The 18,026-nt window shown below is 35.2% G+C and overlaps 1 protein-coding gene across 6 annotated transcripts in view; it reads left to right on the top strand.

Annotated features, from left to right (window-relative positions):
• The window catches only part of KMT2E (lysine methyltransferase 2E (inactive)), an 87,052-nt gene that overhangs the window by 47,911 nt on the left and 21,115 nt on the right, over window positions 1-18,026 (top strand). For all 6 annotated transcript variants that reach the window (XM_084897800.1, XM_084897798.1, XM_084897799.1 and 3 more), the window contains 9 exons: window positions 717-775; window positions 4,380-4,552; window positions 5,129-5,167; window positions 8,729-8,959; window positions 9,082-9,212; window positions 10,304-10,421; window positions 11,339-11,448; window positions 16,684-16,948; window positions 17,818-17,916. In XM_084897800.1, the coding sequence (XP_084753926.1) occupies window positions 717-775; window positions 4,380-4,552; window positions 5,129-5,167; window positions 8,729-8,959; window positions 9,082-9,212; window positions 10,304-10,421; window positions 11,339-11,448; window positions 16,684-16,948; window positions 17,818-17,916 (1,225 nt within the window). The remainder of the gene's footprint in view (window positions 1-716; window positions 776-4,379; window positions 4,553-5,128; window positions 5,168-8,728; window positions 8,960-9,081; window positions 9,213-10,303; window positions 10,422-11,338; window positions 11,449-16,683; window positions 16,949-17,817; window positions 17,917-18,026) is intronic.

The raw sequence follows: 18,026 nt of genomic DNA, 5'->3' as shown, positions 1-18,026 counted from the left end.
CCCACGTACAGTGCGATTGAAACTTCGTGGCCCATGCTCAAAAGTCGGTTTTCTGCCTGGACAAGTCTATTTTGAAGAAGTGGTTCTAATGCCGAGCCACATTTAAGCATTCAAGAGGCCAAAGAGTCACATGTGGCTCATGAGCTGCAGTTTGCTGACCACCGAGTTAGCAAAATATAGAGGGAAATTAAAACAATTACTACTGATAATTTAATGTACTTCTTGAGTGGAGGCTGAAGGAAGTTAATGAAATATTTGACTTAATTAAATGTTTAGTGTTTATTATCGATATTTCATAAGTGGAAGTAATTTTAGGCAAATGATATAATGCAAATAGACTAATTTAGTGTCATTCATTTCTTTTAAGAAATTTAATTTATAACTTTTGTTACACATGTTAACATTCTTTTCCAGATTCTTTGCTTTAACTATTCAATTAAAATTTATTTTAAAAAATGTACTAGTTTCCTACATTAAAAAAAAAAAAAAAGATTTTCTTACCAGTGCAATTATAGTCACTAAACTGACATATAGTGCTAATGATGCTAGATGAAATCTAATGTGAGGGAAGGGGCAGTACATGTATTTTATACTGTTGGATTTTCAGTGAGAACATTAGAGAAATTGTAAGTTTGTCACATTTAAAACAAACCTGCTTTATATTTAAATTTATGAAAGTTTGATAAATAATAATCATGCTAATATTTTAAATGTAGGAGTTTGGATAAAGAGAGAGCAGTGCTACTACAACGCCGAAAAAGGGAAAATTTGTCAGGTGGGTGAAAAAGATCTATACTAAGTAGGATCAGTGTGGTTGAGAGAATAAGTGGCCTGCATATTTTTAATCAAATGGAAATATCTTACTGCTGAATGTTGATTGTATAATTTACAATCTCAGATACAGATTTTTAAGTATTCTTTTTTATAGATTATAGAATAAGAATGTAGGAAATATGGAAACTAGAGGAAAATAAATAAATTTAAATTGTATAGGAAAATACATAGGTAACCTATTGGTTTAAAGAAGTTAAATATGTTTGTTCTTTGAAAAGATGTGGATTCATTAGTTTATTATTTGGAATAGTGTTTCTTTCATTTATAGGAACAGAATTTAGAAGTATAACGTTGCTACAACTTTCATTTTGGCTTAAAACATGCTGATACCAATACAGCTGGTTTTGAATAATGATACTTTATTGAACTATTCCTGTTTCATGGACAATTGGGTTATTTTCATTTTTTGTTTTACTTTGTTTTCATTACAAACTAGAGCCCTGGTGCACGAATTTCGTGCAGTGTGTGTGTGTGTGTGTGTGTGTGTGTGTGTGTGTGTATGTATGTGTCCCTCAGCCCAGCCTGCACCTTCTCCAATCCAGGATTGCTGGCTTCCAACTGCTCACCTGCCTGCCTTCCTGATTGCTCCTAACCACTTCTGCCTGCCAGCCTGATCACTCCCCTGCCAGCCTGATTGATGCCTAACTGCTCCCCTGCCAGCCTGATTACCCCTAACTGCCCTTCCCTGCAGGCCTGGTCCCCCCAATTCCCCTCTCTTGCAGGCCTGTGTCCCCCCCAATTGCCCTTCCCTGCAGCTCGGTTGCCTCCAACTTTCCTCCTCTGCGGTCTGTTCACCCCTAACTGCCCTCCCCTGCAGGCTTGATTGTCCCCAACTGCCCTTCCCTGCTGGCCATCTTGTAGCAGCCATCTTGTGTGCTGGAGTGACAGTCAATTTGCATATTACTCTTTTATTAGCTAAGATAGAGGCCTGGTGCATGGGTGGGGGCCGGCTGGTTTGCCCTGACGGGTGTCCCTGATCAGGGTGGGGGTTCCCTTGGGGAGTGGGGTGGCCTGGGCGAGGGGCCTGTAATGGTTTACAGGCCAGCAGTGCCCCCTGGCAACCCAAGTGGAGGCCCTGGTATCTGGGATTTATTTTTTATTATTGAAACTTTGTAGCCTTGAGCAGAGCCTAAGGCAGGCCAGGGCAGGCAGAAAACTTGGCTTCCTCGATTGCCAGGGGAAACCCAAGCCTCCTGCTCTCTCCAGCTCTGTGGCTGCCACCATTTTTGTTGAGATTTATTAATCTTCTATAATTGAAACTCTGTAGCCTTGAATGGAGGCCAAGGTAGGCCAGGAAGCTTGTTTTCCTCCATCACCGGGGGCAACCCAAGCCTCTTGCTCTCTCCAGCTCCATGGCTGCCGCCATTTTTGTTGGGATTTATTTATCTTCTATAATTGAAACTTTGTAGCCTTAAGTGGAGTTCAGGGCTGGCCAGAGTGGACGGGAAGCTTGGCTTTCTTCATTGCTGGGGAAACCCAAGCCTCCTGCGTGCTCCATGGCCACAGCCATCTTGGTTTGGTTAATTTGCATACTTGCTCCTGGTTGGCTGGTGGGCGTGGCTGATGAGCATAGCAGAGGTATGGTCAATTTGCAAAATGCTCTTATTAGATAGAATAGTACTTTCAGTGAAACTCTGTTGCATATGTTTTTGTTTTGTTTGCTTTTTTATTTTTATTAATTTCAAAGAGGAAGGGTGAGGGAGAGAGAGATAGAAACATCAATGATGAGAAAATCATTGACCAGCTGCCTCCTGTACACCCCCTACTGGGTATCAAGCCTGCAACCCAGGGATGTGCCCTTGACCAGAATCAAACCTGGGACTTTTCTGTACACCGGCAGCTGCTCTATTCACTGAGCCAAACCATCTAGGGCTCTTGCCTATGTTTTTGTGTGCTTTTGCCATTTTATCTTTGGATGGATCCCTAGAAAAGGGAGTGTTGGGCGAAAGGCTAAGTGCATGTAGAATTTTGCTAGATTTGGCTACCCTTTGCAGGGATTTTTGAATTTCCTTTGGCAATGTATGCAACTGCGTGTTTCCCACAGTTACACCATCTGAGTGTGTTGTCAAACTTTTTTAATCCTTTCTAGCCTAAGTATGAGAACTGACATTCATAGTTGGCATTTTTTTGTTGTTAAAATCTATTTTTATTGATTTCAGAGAGGAAGGTAGGGAGAAAGAGATAGAAACATTAATGATGAGAGAGAATCATTGATCGGCTGCCTTCTGCATACCTCACACTAGCCTGCAACTCTGGCATGTGCCCTGACTGGGAATCGAACTGTGACCACCTGGTTCATAGGTCGATGCTGAACCACTGAACCACTTCAGCCAGGCCAAAGCTTGCATTTAAATGTATCCTATATAAGAAAAGAGAAGCATGTAAATTGACCTCGGTGACACCCACCAGCCAATTAGGAGTGAGTATCCAAAGATGGCAGGTTAATTTGCATAGACAGGTGCCAGGCGGAGAGCAGAATGGGAGAGCCAGTGGCTTGCGGGGACGTGGCTCCCTAAGCTCCTGGGCAGACAGCAGAATGGGAGAGCCAGCAGAGAGTGGAGTGGCTTGGGGAACTTGGCAGAACAGGAGGCTTTGGGATGGAGACAGCAGGAAGGGAAAACCAAGAGCGTGGGGAACACCAGGAATTCTGGGAATAGTAGTTCTGGTGGCAGCCCTAGGACCGGAAGTGGAAGCCCAGAGCATGGGGTGCACCAGGAATGCTGGGAATCATAGTTCTGGTGGCAGACGGATTTCCAGACACTAGAGCAAAGTGAGCCTGGTGCAAGTTACTGTTGCAGTGGGGGTGCAAGTTACTGTTGCAGTGGGGGTGCAAGTTACTGTTGCAGTGGGGGAGCAAAGGTGAGAGACATAAGTAAAATCAGAGTGTCTAGGAAAAATTAAAGGGAAGATATCCTAAAACTTCTAGGAAATCTCCACCAATGAAACAAACAAACAAAAAGCCTCTATTATTTTGTGAGTAACAAACCAAACTGGGTTGGAGTCTCAGACAATTTGCTTATATGATTGCAAAGACAGTCAGAAACTCCTGGATTGGAGAGGGCTCCCTGAGGGCTCACAGATTGGAGAGGGTACAGATTGAGCTGAGGGACCCATCATCCATGCACAAATCTTTGTGCACTGGGCCCTTAGTCTTTTTTTTTTCTTCTTCTTTTTTTAAATATATATTTTATTGTTTATTTACAGAGAGGAAGAGAGAGAGAGAGAGAGAGAGAGAGAGTTAGAAACATCAATGAGCGAGAGACATCGATCAGCTGCCTCTTGCACACCCCCTACTGGGGATGTGCCCGCAACCAAGGTACATGCCCTTGACCGGAATTGAACCCGGGACCTTTACAGTCCGTAGGCCGACGCTCTATCCACTGAGTCAAACCGGTCTCGGCCCTTAGTCTTAATATAAGTGAAGAAGTGAAGAAAATGTTTATTCTTCAGAAAAGTAGATATATAATAGTTTCTTGTGTGGAATCCTATTTTATTGTTTGAAATAGAAGTATTACACATGCAGTAATTTTTATTTTGCCTTGAAGATGGTGATACCAGTGCAACTGAGAGTGGTGATGAGGTTCCTGTGGAATTGTATACTGCATTTCAGCATACCCCAACATCTATTACTTTAACTACTTCAAGAGTTTCTAAGGTTAATGATAAAAGAAGGAAAAAAAGTGGGGAGAAAGAACAAAACATTTCAAAATGTAAAAAAGTAAGTCTTTCATTTTTTTAGATGAGAAAGAGTGGTGGGAGCTGAATTTTATAGGAATTACTATAATATTTTTTATATCCTTCCAATTTTTTTTTAAATGCTCAGAATTTCTTTGTTTTTTAAAATTTTTTTTATTTTATTGATTTTTTACAGAGAGGAGGAGAGAGGGAGAGCTAGAAACGTCGATGAGAGAGAAACATCAACCAGCTGCCTCTTGCACACTCCCTACTGGGGATGTGCCTGCAACCAATGTATATGCCCCTGACCGGAATTGAACCTGGGACCTTTCAGTCTGCAGACCGATGCTCTACCACTGAGCCAAACCAATTTCGGCCTTCCAATTTTTATCAAATACTTTTCCATTATTATAATATTGATCACTCAGAAAATTTACTTTTTCTTAGCATTGTATTATATATATTTTTATGTTCTTTTTTATTAGATGACTTTTTTTACTTAAACATTCCCCTAATTCTGGTAGTTATACCAAACTTTTTGTTATTATGAGACTTCAGTGAACCGATTGATTCTTAAATATTAATTATATTGAAAACTCAGAATTCCATTTTATTTCAGGCCTTTCGTGAAGGATCTAGGAAATCATCAAGAGTTAAGGTAAATATGTTAACTTTAAGTCCTTGTTAGCAATTGTCAATTATTCGGGAGTTTACTAAGTTGTTGTTTGTTCATAATCTTCATGCTTTCTTCACTATGTGTCATTTTATTGCTTATTATCTTTATCAGAAGTTGGGCCATAGAGAATTCTAATTGAAGAAATATGCCATTCTTAGAGTTTATTAACATTGTTAAAATAGCCAAAAGGAGGAAATATATAAATAATTTCTAATACTACAATGTCAAGAAAACAGAATTTCAGTTACTATTGCATTCTATGTCTCTAGTACACTTGGTGTTAATATACTAGACAGTTGTATGCAAAATCACATTTTGGAATTTGGAATTTAACTCCTTTGCATAGTTGGGATTCTAGTGATTTAGTCATCAGTTATTATAAAATACTATAAAATCACCATAGATCCACCATATTAATAATAGTACAAACTAGTCACTTGTACCTTGAATTAATTAGACTAAATCCTCAATTTTGTAGATGCCAAGATTGCTGAGAGAAGCAAGGCTCCCCAGCTCTGCCTCCCCCTGAGATAGGTTTGTGTTAGATCACAGAGGTCAGCTATACAGTGTTACTATAGCTTTTTAAATTAGGCAGTAAAGGATAATGGGTTTTCCAAGTAGTCAAATGTTGAAAATAGGATGTGAGGAGCATGTTATAGTATATCTGTTGTCCATGTAGTATAATAATTATTCATTATTCAATAATAATTTATTAATTCCGCATTACTGGAGGATAAGCAGTTGTTCAATTATTATTCTTATGAACTTTTGCAATTCCTTCTCAAAAATGTTAATAAGTCCAAAGTTTCACAAAATGTTCTTTATATATTGAAGTTGGAATTTTTTTAGAAAATATATATTTTATTCATTTAGAGCACATGTGTCAAACACAAGGCCCGCGGGCCAAATCCAGCCCGCCAGGCCTTGCAATGTGGCCCGCACCGCGCTGTCATCACTGCACTCCGCTGTCAGTTTATGACATTGTCAGTTTATGACTGTTCAGTAAACCATTCGGCCCGCGATTTAGGCTGGATTTTAGATTTTGGCCCCTTCTCTGATTGAGTTCGACACCCCTAATTTAGAGAGTTAGAAACATCCATGAGAGAGAAACATCGATCAGCTGCCTTCTGCACACTCCCCACTGGGGATGTGTCCGCAACCAAGGTACATGCCCCTGACTGGAATCGAACCTGGGATCCTTCAGTCCGCAGGCCAATGCTCTATCCACTGAGCTAAACTAGCTAGGGATGAGGTTAGAATTTTATACTATTGTTCACAGTTCACCTGTAGTATGTTAAATCTGGATTTATGATATTTTCTCTGACACAGAAAAAGGAGATCTGAAAAAGATTTTGGATTAAGCTGTTGGTACAATTGATACTCCAGCTATTTTCCTTTCTTTCCAATTTATCTAATCAGTTTAATAGGAGGTCGAAGGAGGAAGGAGCATGTTTTACTTAACTAAAATATTTTCATTTATTATGTGAAGTAGTGAGTCTGCGTTTTTAAAGGTATCTTTTTCTTAACTTGAAGATATCTCTTTAAGATCATGACAACTCTAATAAGTAATTCTGTAGTGTTTATAAGACTCAAGAGATACAGAAGAGCTGTATTAAAGATATACCAACTCAGTATACAGTGTTTTCTGAGGAGAATGAGGAGGGGAAGATGCAAAACAAAGAAAAATTAGAAAACTGAGGAAAGCCTTAATATGTAGTGTCTCATTTGTATAAAAATCTGTTCTTTATCAAGTAGTCATTATAATGTAGAATATGTAAGTATATAAAATATCAATTAGTGAAATAAACCTATTTCAATCACATGGTTGAGCAACTTACTATACATTTGACCCTTGAACAGCCGTAAGGATTAGGGATATCAACCCCCTGCACAGTTAAAATTTCAAGTATAACTTTTGACTCCCCAAAACTTAAGTTATCATTTGATATCTAAGGAGGCTTGTTTCCAATAACCCCCCACCCAGATATCAAGACCCCATATAAAATGGTTTAGATAAATGCATACAGCCAGGCCTCTATATCCGTGGACTCCAAACCACAGATGGAAAATAATGCAGGCATTTATTGAAGAAAAAAAAAATCCACATATAAATGGTCCCATGCAGTTCAAACCTGTGTTCACAGTTCAACTGTAGTTCGTTTTATTATAGACAAGAATGGGAAGGTTCACTGATGGTAAATTTTAGTGTTTCTGTACACATTTACATGTCTTAGTAGGATATATAAGGATTTTTATTAAATCTACATATGATATTAAAATTTAGTTCTGTTAGATTTTACATATAGACAAAAATCTTTTATCAAAGTTTAATGTTGTAGAAAGAAAACAGTGAACAGCATTTACAACAAAATTGAAATTTCACATTAAATTTGTTAATAAATTTGAATTATTCTAATGATAAGGTAAAATATTTGTTCTTATTATCTGCATTAATAAAAACATTTTTTAAAATTTCCTGAACTCCTACAATTTTTATTTGCAATCTTAGGAGTTCAGGAAATTAAAAAAAATGTTTTCATTGATTTCAGAGAGAGGAAGGTGGGGAGGGCTAGAAACATCAATGATGAGAGAGAATAATTGATAGGCTGCCTCCTGTACGCCCCCCTGCTGGGGATTGAGCCCACAACCGTGCATGTGCCCTTAACTGGGAATGGAACCCTGACCTCGTTTACAGGTTGATACTCGACCACTGAGCAACACCTGTCAGGCAGGAGTTCAGGTTTTAATAAAAAAAATTTTAATGAATGGTAATTGTGTCTTTATATAAATTGCATTCCAGTGAAAAAAATGCCTCCTTTGTTTTTTCTTTTGTAACATTAAGAAGTGGTAACTTTTTATTACTTGGTATTTAGAATTCTTATCTTACAGATTTTAATAGAGGCTATCGAGGAGCAAGAACTTAAGCTTGAAAGTTCTTGCCCTCATTATGACCCTTGAATTTAGGCTATGAACCATTTGGGTATTTCACATTCTATTCTCACATAAAATTTATTATGTGGACAATTGAAATTACACTAAGATATCAAGAATATTTTTGTTACAAAGTGTTAAAATCTTAATGTATATAAAATGTTTATACTTAATGTACAGTATGTGTAGTTTACATAACAATCCCATTTATCTGGTTAAATAGAGGTGTGAATACAGAGTAGATATTTGCAGTTTCTAAAATAAAAAATTTCATCTGCTTTTTTTAAACATTAGTTGACAATGACTCCAAACCTTTGGGAAGTTGCAATTTTATTGATAGCCTTCATTTGACTACAGTAGTGATGGTGAAACCTGAATTTCTACTTGAATTTCTATTCTGACTTAGCTTCGTTCAATTTTCCAACTCATATTTGTATGGCATGCAGTATAAAAATGTAGTAAACTGATAATTTATGGTGCTCTTTTATTAGGACCAACTTAGAAACTCTAAAATTAATGTCTAGTTTATATCTTATATAGTCATTGATTTTGTGTGTGCATGTATAAATATTTGAAGTCCAGATATTAATGCTTAGTTTGCTGTGATTTTAGGGTTCAGCTCCAGAGATTGATCCTTCATCTGATGGTTCAAATTTTGGATGGGAGACAAAAATCAAAGCATGGATGGATCGATATGAAGAGGCAAATAATAACCAGTATAGCGAGGGTGTTCAAAGGGAGGCACAAAGATTAGCTCTGAGATTAGGCAATGGAAATGATAAAAAAGAGATAAATAAATCAACTTTGAATACCAATAATTCGCTCTTCAAGCCTCCTGTAGAGGTAAAAATATCATTTACCAAAATGTTATAAAACAGAAATCTAATTTTTTCTACTCTATATCTTAAAGTTGTTAGACTAAAAGCATTAAGGTTTAATTAATCTCAACATTTCTCTGATTTCAGAGCCATATACAAAAAAATAAGAAAATTCTGAAATCTGCAAAAGATTTGCCTCCTGATGCACTTATAATTGAATATAGAGGAAAATTTATGCTAAGAGAACAATTTGAAGCAAATGGATATTTCTTTAAGAGGTATATGCATTTATTTCCCATATTAGTTTTCTATTGTTCTGTATTGAAGTTTTTGCTATTTTTTAACCAGGATGCTGTGTTTACATGTTTTTATTTATTTATTTTTTTTATTGGCTTCCAAAGGGGAGTTTAAGGTCAAACGGAGTTTTGGGTGTGCCCAGATCCTATTAATCAAAATCTGGGTTATTTTGTTTTCTTAAATGGTCATTTTAGTATTTAAAACAGTAATGTAGTTGAACAGTGACTAATAATTTTGAACTATAATAAAATATTAAAATGCAGATATATTCCTGTCTCTTACCCATTTTTATCTTGCTCACACTAAAACAATCTACTTTAAAGATAAACTATAGCAATATAGTTGGATATTAATTAAAAATCAATTACCTGAGATTATAAGGTAATTTCCATCCAACACCTTTCCAAATTCCTTATAATTGTTAGAACCTGAAAAGACCATTGTGCCTATCACAGGCAAAACCTCTTCCTCTTTAATCGATCTTACATTATTGCCACCATTTTCAACTCCCACTTTCTAGGTATGGAATGGCTTTAGAAGGCCTCTTCTATGGTTTGTGATTTGGGGAGGAAATTGATGTGTTCCTATCACAGCTATTGCTTCCCTGAAGTCTAGAAGTATGTGTATCTCTAGAGAATATTCTCAGTCTGTATGCTATAATTATTAAAAATACTTTTAGTTTATAATGAGGTGGGTTTTTTTTAAGATAGAAAAGGATTATGTGAATCCTTTCCTTTTATATAGCAAATTTGACTGAAACAGAGCTGTAATTCAAACACTTAAATGCATAAGGAGATAGGGACTTTAAAGGCATCCAATTATAATTCCTTCTGTAAAGATAATTACTCCCTTTTTATCTTTGTAAATTTGAATTTCCACATCCGATTATCTTTGACTTATAGATTATAGGAACAGGTAAAAACCTTATTAGCATGAACTAGCCTAGTGGTTAAGAGGTTTTGGTATCAAGCTTTTTTATATTATTTCTTGATTTCACTACTTACTGTACGTCTTATAGAAGTTTCTTAAACTCAAAGTGTTAATGGTTTATAATGCATTTCTTTCTTTGTAGACCATACCCTTTTGTTTTATTCTATTCTAAATTTCATGGGCTAGAAATGTGTGTTGATGCAAGGACGTTTGGGAATGAGGCTCGGTTCATCAGGCGTTCTTGTACACCCAATGCAGAGGTAAGCTTATGGAGATCCTTTTGGGAGACAGAAGTTGGAGGGGTATGTGGAATTTGAGTATTAACCACAGAAGTCTGGTAGCCTAAAAGCACTTTTTAACTGTTGATGTATTTTATACACTAGAATCTTTCCATTGTGAAAATTTAGGTGATACTGGCTTTGAGGTCTTAAAAATTATTTTGCACATTGAAGAAATTGTAATGTTTCTTGTAAGAGGAAATATTAGATTCTGTTTATCCTAGAAGAAACTCTGTATATATGGGGCAAATATATGTTCTAATTTGATCAAGGTAGATGACAATGCTGAAAGCTAAAATAGATTTTATATGTGCTACAATAAAATGGTGTTTTAATGTTGAGTGTATTTCTAATTTTGTTGTTTTACAGGGAAAAATAAAAGTTTTTAATTTTACAGTTAAGAATGTAAGTTTTGAAGCCAGACTTACTAGATTCATGCCTCCTCTTTGACTAACTAGATTTATAATTTTGTGCTTCAGTTTTATCTGTAAAAAGGTGTTATGAGAACCAAAGTAGTTATGTAAAGTACCTAGAACAGTCTGTCATAGAAAAAGTACAGTGTTAACTGTACTATTACTGCATTTCATCAAGTTAAAGATGCCATCACTTTAAATTCAGAGATGCTCAAAGGTGAAAAAATATGCATTGTAGAATTGATAAAATATAGTATTTTCTTCTTAATACTACATGTGGGCTGTAGAGCTTGCATCAAACTTGCATTGATGTACTGTATCACTTTCCCAGTTGATAACCACTGATTATAGTTACGAGTCTTTATAATTAATGCCATTATTTTCCATGTTGTATTTGTGGATTACTTTGAATAGTTTTCAAAACGGCAGGGTGAGATGCTTCTAAAGGTAAAAAATAATTATAGAAATATAAAATTATTTTAATAGGTGAGGCATGAAATTGAAGATGGAACCATACATCTTTACATTTATTCTATACAAAATATTCCAAAGGGAACTGAAATTACTATTGCCTTTGATTTTGACTATGGGAATTGGTAAGTTTAAATCTGTAAGTAAGATCTGTTGTCTCAACATATTTCCTTAACATCCACAACTTTTTTATTTTTATTTACAAGCATTTTGGTATCAGCTTCCATTACAGCAAAGCTGCTTAGTTCTTTTCCAGACATTCCTTATTTACTGTTGTAATGAAAATGCTAATAGTAATTATTACTCTTAATCCTGATTCAGCTATATAACAATGACCTTGTGTTTTTTTTTTTTTTAAATATGCAATTGTTTTATTCTGTGAAAGGTAGTAAAATATACTTTCCCCTTTTTTAACTACAACACTGACCTTGTTTACATAAGAATTTTTCCCTTTTTTGTTGAATTGAAATAAAATATTAGTTATATTAGTTTCAGTTGTTTGATATAGTGATTCTACATTTTTATACCTTACAACCTAATTACCTAATTCCTTTAATATCTCATCATGTAAATATCAAATATGTTTCTATATTCCTTCACCTTTTTCATCTATCTTTCTACCCTCTTTCTCCTCTGCGAACCATTTCTTTTGGTCTCTATGAGTTTGTTTTTGCTTCGTTTGTTTGGGGTTTTTTGGGTTTTTTTTTTTAAGATTCCACATAGTGAAACCATAGAGTATTTGTCTTTCTCTCTGACTTATTTTACTTAGTGTAATATCCTTTAGACCCATCCATGCTGTTGCCAATGGCAAAATTTTATTCTTTTTTATTACTGTGTGTGAATCCAGTATGTGTGTGTATATACCACATCTTTTTTATACATTCATCTATCAGTGGACACCTATGTTGTTTTCATAACTTGGCTATTGTAATTGCTGCAGTGAACATAGGGATGCATGTATCTTTTCAAATTAGGGTTTTCATTTTCCTCTGATAAATACTCAGAAATGTGTTTATGATTGTTATGGTAGATCTGTTTTTAGTTTTTTTGAAGGATTACCATACTGGTTTCCAAAGTTGCTGCACCAGTTTGCAGCCCCACCAACAATGCAAAAGGGTTCTTCTTTCCTACACATCTCCCCCAACACATTATTTGTTGACTTTGATAGCAGCCATTCTGACTGGTGTTATCTCATTGTGGTTTTGATTTGCATTTCACTTATGATTAGTGATGTTGAGCATCTTTTCATATGTCTGTTGGCCACCTCTTTATCTTCTTTCTTTGGAAAAATGTCTTCTTGTGTCCACTGTTCATTTTTGATTGGATTATTTTCGTTACTGAGTTTTATGAGTTCTTTATGTATTTTGGATATAAGCCCCTTATCAGGTATGTCATTTGCAAATATCTTGTAGGTTGTCTTTATGTTTTGTTGATGGTTTCCTTCACTGTGTAGGAATTTTTAATTTGATGATGTCCCCTTTGTTTATTTTGCTTTTGTTTCACTTGCGCAAGGGGACTTATCCAAAAAGATAATACTCAGACTGATGTCAAATAGTTTACAACCTCTGTTTTCAGAAGTTTTGTGATTTTGGGGAGTACATTTAAATCTTAATCTATTTTGAATTTATTTTTGTTCAGATTATTATAGTTGTTCCTCTCCCCCCTCTCCCCACATAGCTCCCCTCCACCTTGTTCCCACCCTCCCTCTGCCCTTACCCCCCCCCTCCCCACCGTCTTCATCTATAGCTGTACGATTTTTGTCCAGTTGCTTCCTGTACCCCTATTCCCCTTTCCCCCTGAGAATTGTAAGTCCACTCCTTTTCTATACCCCTGATTCTACTATATTCACCAGTTTATTCTGTTTATCAGATTTTTTATTCTCTTGATTTTTAGATTCACTTGTTAATATATATGTATTAGTTCATAGTTTTTATCTTTACCTTTTTCTTCTTCTTCCTCTTCTTAAAGAATACCTTTCAGCATTTCATATATTATAATACTGGTTTGGTGGTGGTGAACTTCTTTAGTTTTTTCTTACCTGTGAAGCTCTTTATATGCCCTTCAATCCTGAATGATAGCTTTGCTGGGTAATCTTGGTTGTAGGTTCTTGGTATTCATCACTTTGAATATTTCTTGCCATTCCCATCTGACCTGCATACTTTCTATTGAGAAACCCACTGACAGTATGGGTGTTCCCTTGTAGGTAACTGTTTTTCTCTTTGTTTTTTGTTCTTAGCATTTTTTTTTTTTTTTAAAAGCAGGCTCCTGTGTGTACAGGTTCTGATTCACAGAGCTCAGGATTAGTATACTTTTTTTTTTTTTTTTTAATATATTTTATTGATTTTTCACAGAGAGGGAGAGCTAGAAACATCGACCAGCTGCCTCCTGCACACCCCCCACCAGGGATGTGCCTGCAACCAATGTACATGCCCTTGACCGGGATTGAACCCGGGTCCCTTCAGTCCCCAGACTGAAGTGGAACCCTCTAACCACTAAGCCAAACCGGTTTTGGCTGTTCTTGACATTTTAATTATGATGTGTCTTGGTATCGTCCTCTTTGGATACCTTTTGTTTGGGGTTTGGTGTGCTTCCTGGACTTGTAAGTCTATTTCTTTCCCAGGTGGAAACTCTTGAGTTTATTTTTGTGTGAGATAAGAGAGTGGTCGTTTCATCTTTTGCATGTATCTGTCCAGTTTTCCCAACACCACTTATTGAAGAGACTTTCACTTCTCCATTTTATATTCTTTCATCCTTTGTCTCTAAATAGGCTCTAGTATTATGTATATTTTTAAATATGTAAATTAGAATCTGTATTTTTGCATTCCATCTTTTCTGTCATTACTTTTTGAGATTCAATTCTGTTATGTGTAGTTCTAGTTCATTTATTTTCACTGTTGATGGTATTTATTCATTCTATTGGTAGAGTTAAAAAAAATGCTCTTATAACTTTATGAGTATGTTTTCATGTGTACATGTTCTCTCCATGGTAGGGACCTAAGGGTAGAAATTGCTGTGTTGTAGAATGTGTGCAGCCTCAGTTTATATTAAACATAGATGAATAACCAGTTTGTATTCCATTTTACTTCCTTGCTCCACTTGTCTTTCTCTCTGACTTATTTTACTTAGTGTAATATCCTTTAGGTCCATCCATGCTGTTGCCAATGGAAAATTTTCATTCTTTTTTATTACTGTGTGGTAATCCAGTGTGTGTGTACCACATCTTTTTATTTTTTATTTATTTATTTATTAAAATATATTTTATTGATTTTTTTTTTTTACAGAGAGGGAGGGAGAGGGATACAGAGGTAGAAACATCGATGAGAGAGGAACATCGACCAGCTGCCTCCTGGGGATGTGCCCGTAACCAATGTACATGTCCTTGACCAGAATCGAATCTGGGACCTTTCCGTCTGCAGACCAAAGCTCTATCCATTGAGCCAAACCGGTTTCGGCTATACCACATCTTTTTAAAAAGGGATGTTAATCCATGTGAAATGGCCTCCTTCTATATTTTAACTAGAGGCCTGATGGATGAAATTCATGAAAGAGTGAGGCCTTCCTTCCCCTGGCTGCCAGCACTGGCTTCCCTCTGGCACCCAAGATCCAGGCACCTGGGATCCAGGGTTCCCTTGCAGCCCTGGCTTCGTCCGGATTAGCATATTATGCTTTTACTGTTATAGATTACATTATCCTTAATTATTTTATGGACCCAAGGATCTTTTAATATGTTTGTGATTTTGGCTCTCTTATGAATCGCCTAATCATTTGTTCATTTTTCCTGCTGGGTAGTCTTATGACTTTTTTTGAAGGGAGAAAGTTGTTATAAGTATTTCAGTTCATTTCCTCCTATTCTGTATTTTACTTTTTATAAATTTATGTGGTACCCTATTAAGATGCAGAAGTTTTTAATAGTGTTTAAATCATTTTGGTTTTTGTCAATGAAAACCCTCTTTAGTATGCGTTTCTATTTGATTGTTGAGTCAGATTTATCATGATACTTTATGTTTCCTTTTTGGCCCTTTCCCCTTGAGACAGTGGGAAATACTGCAAAATGGCTCTTTGCTCATTACTTTAAGAAACACTACCTCACAGTGGTTAAGAATGTTAAGTTTTTTATAATCTCACTGGTTTTATTAGCTATATATCCTTGGACCAGTTTCTTAATCTTTTAGTGCCTCAGTATTTTCATGTATACCATGAGAATAGTAATACTCTCCTAACAAATTTTTTGAAGATTCAATGAGTTAGTATGTGTTTAAAACAGTTCATTGCACAAAATAATTAATATGCTTTAGTATTGCCATCATTATTATAGGGAATTCTGTTACCCTGAAATCAAAGAACACATTTAGAAAGAGTTTCAATTAAACCTGATTTGTGGAGGTAGGAAGTAGACGATTAATATTTGAATTCTACCCAATTTAGAGAACTAAGCAGTTTGACCTGTGCCTTTATCTTGGTGTTAAAAGTGAATGAGTAGGAATATTAGAAACTTAGCATATTATTTTTATTTTGAACAAAATTTGAATCTACTTAAAATACTCAACATGGTAAGCTTCTATTACAATTTAATCTACAATTGGATATTTATCCTAGAAATGAACTAAGTCTTGGTAATAGAGACAAAAAGATCAGAGCATTAAGAAGTATTGAGATGAAAAATGTGGACTTTGGACTCCTATAGACCTGAGTCTGGATACCATCCCTACCACTTATTAATTGTGTGACTTTGGGACAAAATATTATTTCTCTCTCAAGTTTAACTCCTCTATAAAATGAAAGTAATAATTATCACTACTGTGAAGATGAAAGACAGTAGTTATTTTTCAAGCTTCCATTTGAAAGAGGGAACACGTAAGGGCAAAAGGAAGCACTACTTGAAGTTTTTCCAATGTAGTTTTTTAAAGAAACCTGGTTATTGAAACAATTTTGTAAAATATAAGAGAAACTAATTAAGGTTTGATATTTATTATACCTAGCATTTTTTTTTTTTTTACTTAGGTCAAATTTAGGGTATTTGTTATAACACTTTGCAACCTCTGAAATCAATAGGTTTGTCTTAATGTGAGCCATAGTATCCTTATACTTAAAAAATATTTTATTGAAGTTTTTTTTTCAGCAAACCATTTCTATTTATCCTTGTGATTGAAGCCTAGAAATCAATTTTCATTACATTGTTTTTATAAGAAAATAAAATTTCTTTGTGATAGTTACTAGGAATGCAAATTAGTGAAAAGTAAGGATTACTTATAATTAGTAATAGCATTTAATTTTATGGAGTTGCAGCTTAAAATGAATTATAAAATTTCACAGGTTTTTAAAAATGTCTTGAATAACCATTTAACTGGTTATTTTTCCAGTAAGTACAAGGTGGATTGTGCATGCCTCAAAGAAAATCCAGAGTGCCCTGTTCTAAAACGTAGTTTTGAGTCTACGGAAAATATCAACAGTGGTTATGAAACAAGAAGGAAAAAAGGAAAAAAAGAAAAGGATATTTCAAAAGAAAAAGATACACAAAATCAGAATATTACTTTGGATTGTGAAGGAACAACAAATAAAATGAAGAGCCCAGAAACTAAACAGAGAAAGCTTTCTCCACTGAGACTGTCAGTATCAAATAATCAGGTACTGAACCTTGGTGTGTTGCTTCTTAATGAACTATTTTAGCCTCTTTTGTTTTATGTAAAATGGTGTAAAATTTCTAAGTCCATTTTGTTATTTAATGAAGTTCTTATACACACAAAATATAGGTTCTGCTAGAATTTGTACCATATTTGTTAAACTACAAAGAAACTACTCACCCAGCAAATCTTTGCATAATTGAATGTTAGATTTTTTTAAGGCTGGGTAATTTTAACAATTATTCCATTTTGCACTGTCCTTGTATTCATAGTAAGTATTCTTATTCAAAGTCTTAAACTGTAAAATTTCCTTTAATATTTAGGACATAAATCAATTATATGTGGGTGGCAGAAAATATTTTTGAGGGGAAATTCTTAAAAATACAGGATAACTTTGGGGAAAGGGTCTGGCCTATATTTCTGCCTTTCCATGAAACACTTTATTGTATGTCCTCTAAACAAATGGAAATTACGAAGGACCATTTAATCATAAAAATTAACATTTTAGTCATTTCCAATACTCTATCTCCTAGAAATAATTTTTCATAAGTTTCAAATTAAAAATATTTTGAGCACTTGGTATTTGTAGGCACTGGGTTTTATGAAATTATGTGTATGTTTTGGGAACATAAGGCTATCCTACCATATTAACCTTATAGCTCTATGGATAAGAACACTATTCACTCGATCTTTAGCAAAATTGATTTTGGCAAGTTTCTTGAATTAGGAAACCAGTTTTAAACTTTTGAAATGGACTAAGGTAGGCTTGTAATGTTTATGTTGAATTAATTGTTGAAGACATTTAAAATAATTCAGTGCCCTTATTATATGTGGAGTAGTAATTTTCATAAAGCAGTTCTTTCCATCTCTCAGGAACCAGATTTTATTGATGATATAGAAGAAAAAACTCCCATTAGCAATGAAGTAGAAATGGAATCAGAGGAACAGATTGCAGAAAGGAAAAGGAAGATGGTAAGTTGGGAAGCTAGTAGCTCTTGCTGTCACTTGGGCTTAGTGATAGCTGATCTTCTCATAGTGATTGTTGCTGCCTTTAGGAGGGTTTTACTCTGTTGTTTGTTTGA

This window comes from Pipistrellus hanaki, assembly GCF_964339955.1.
Source record: "Pipistrellus hanaki genome assembly, chromosome: 10".
Lineage (NCBI taxonomy): Eukaryota > Metazoa > Chordata > Mammalia > Chiroptera > Vespertilionidae > Pipistrellus > Pipistrellus hanaki.
The sequence above is the reverse complement of the archived record's forward strand: the minus strand, read 5'-3'. Positions and strand labels throughout refer to the sequence as shown.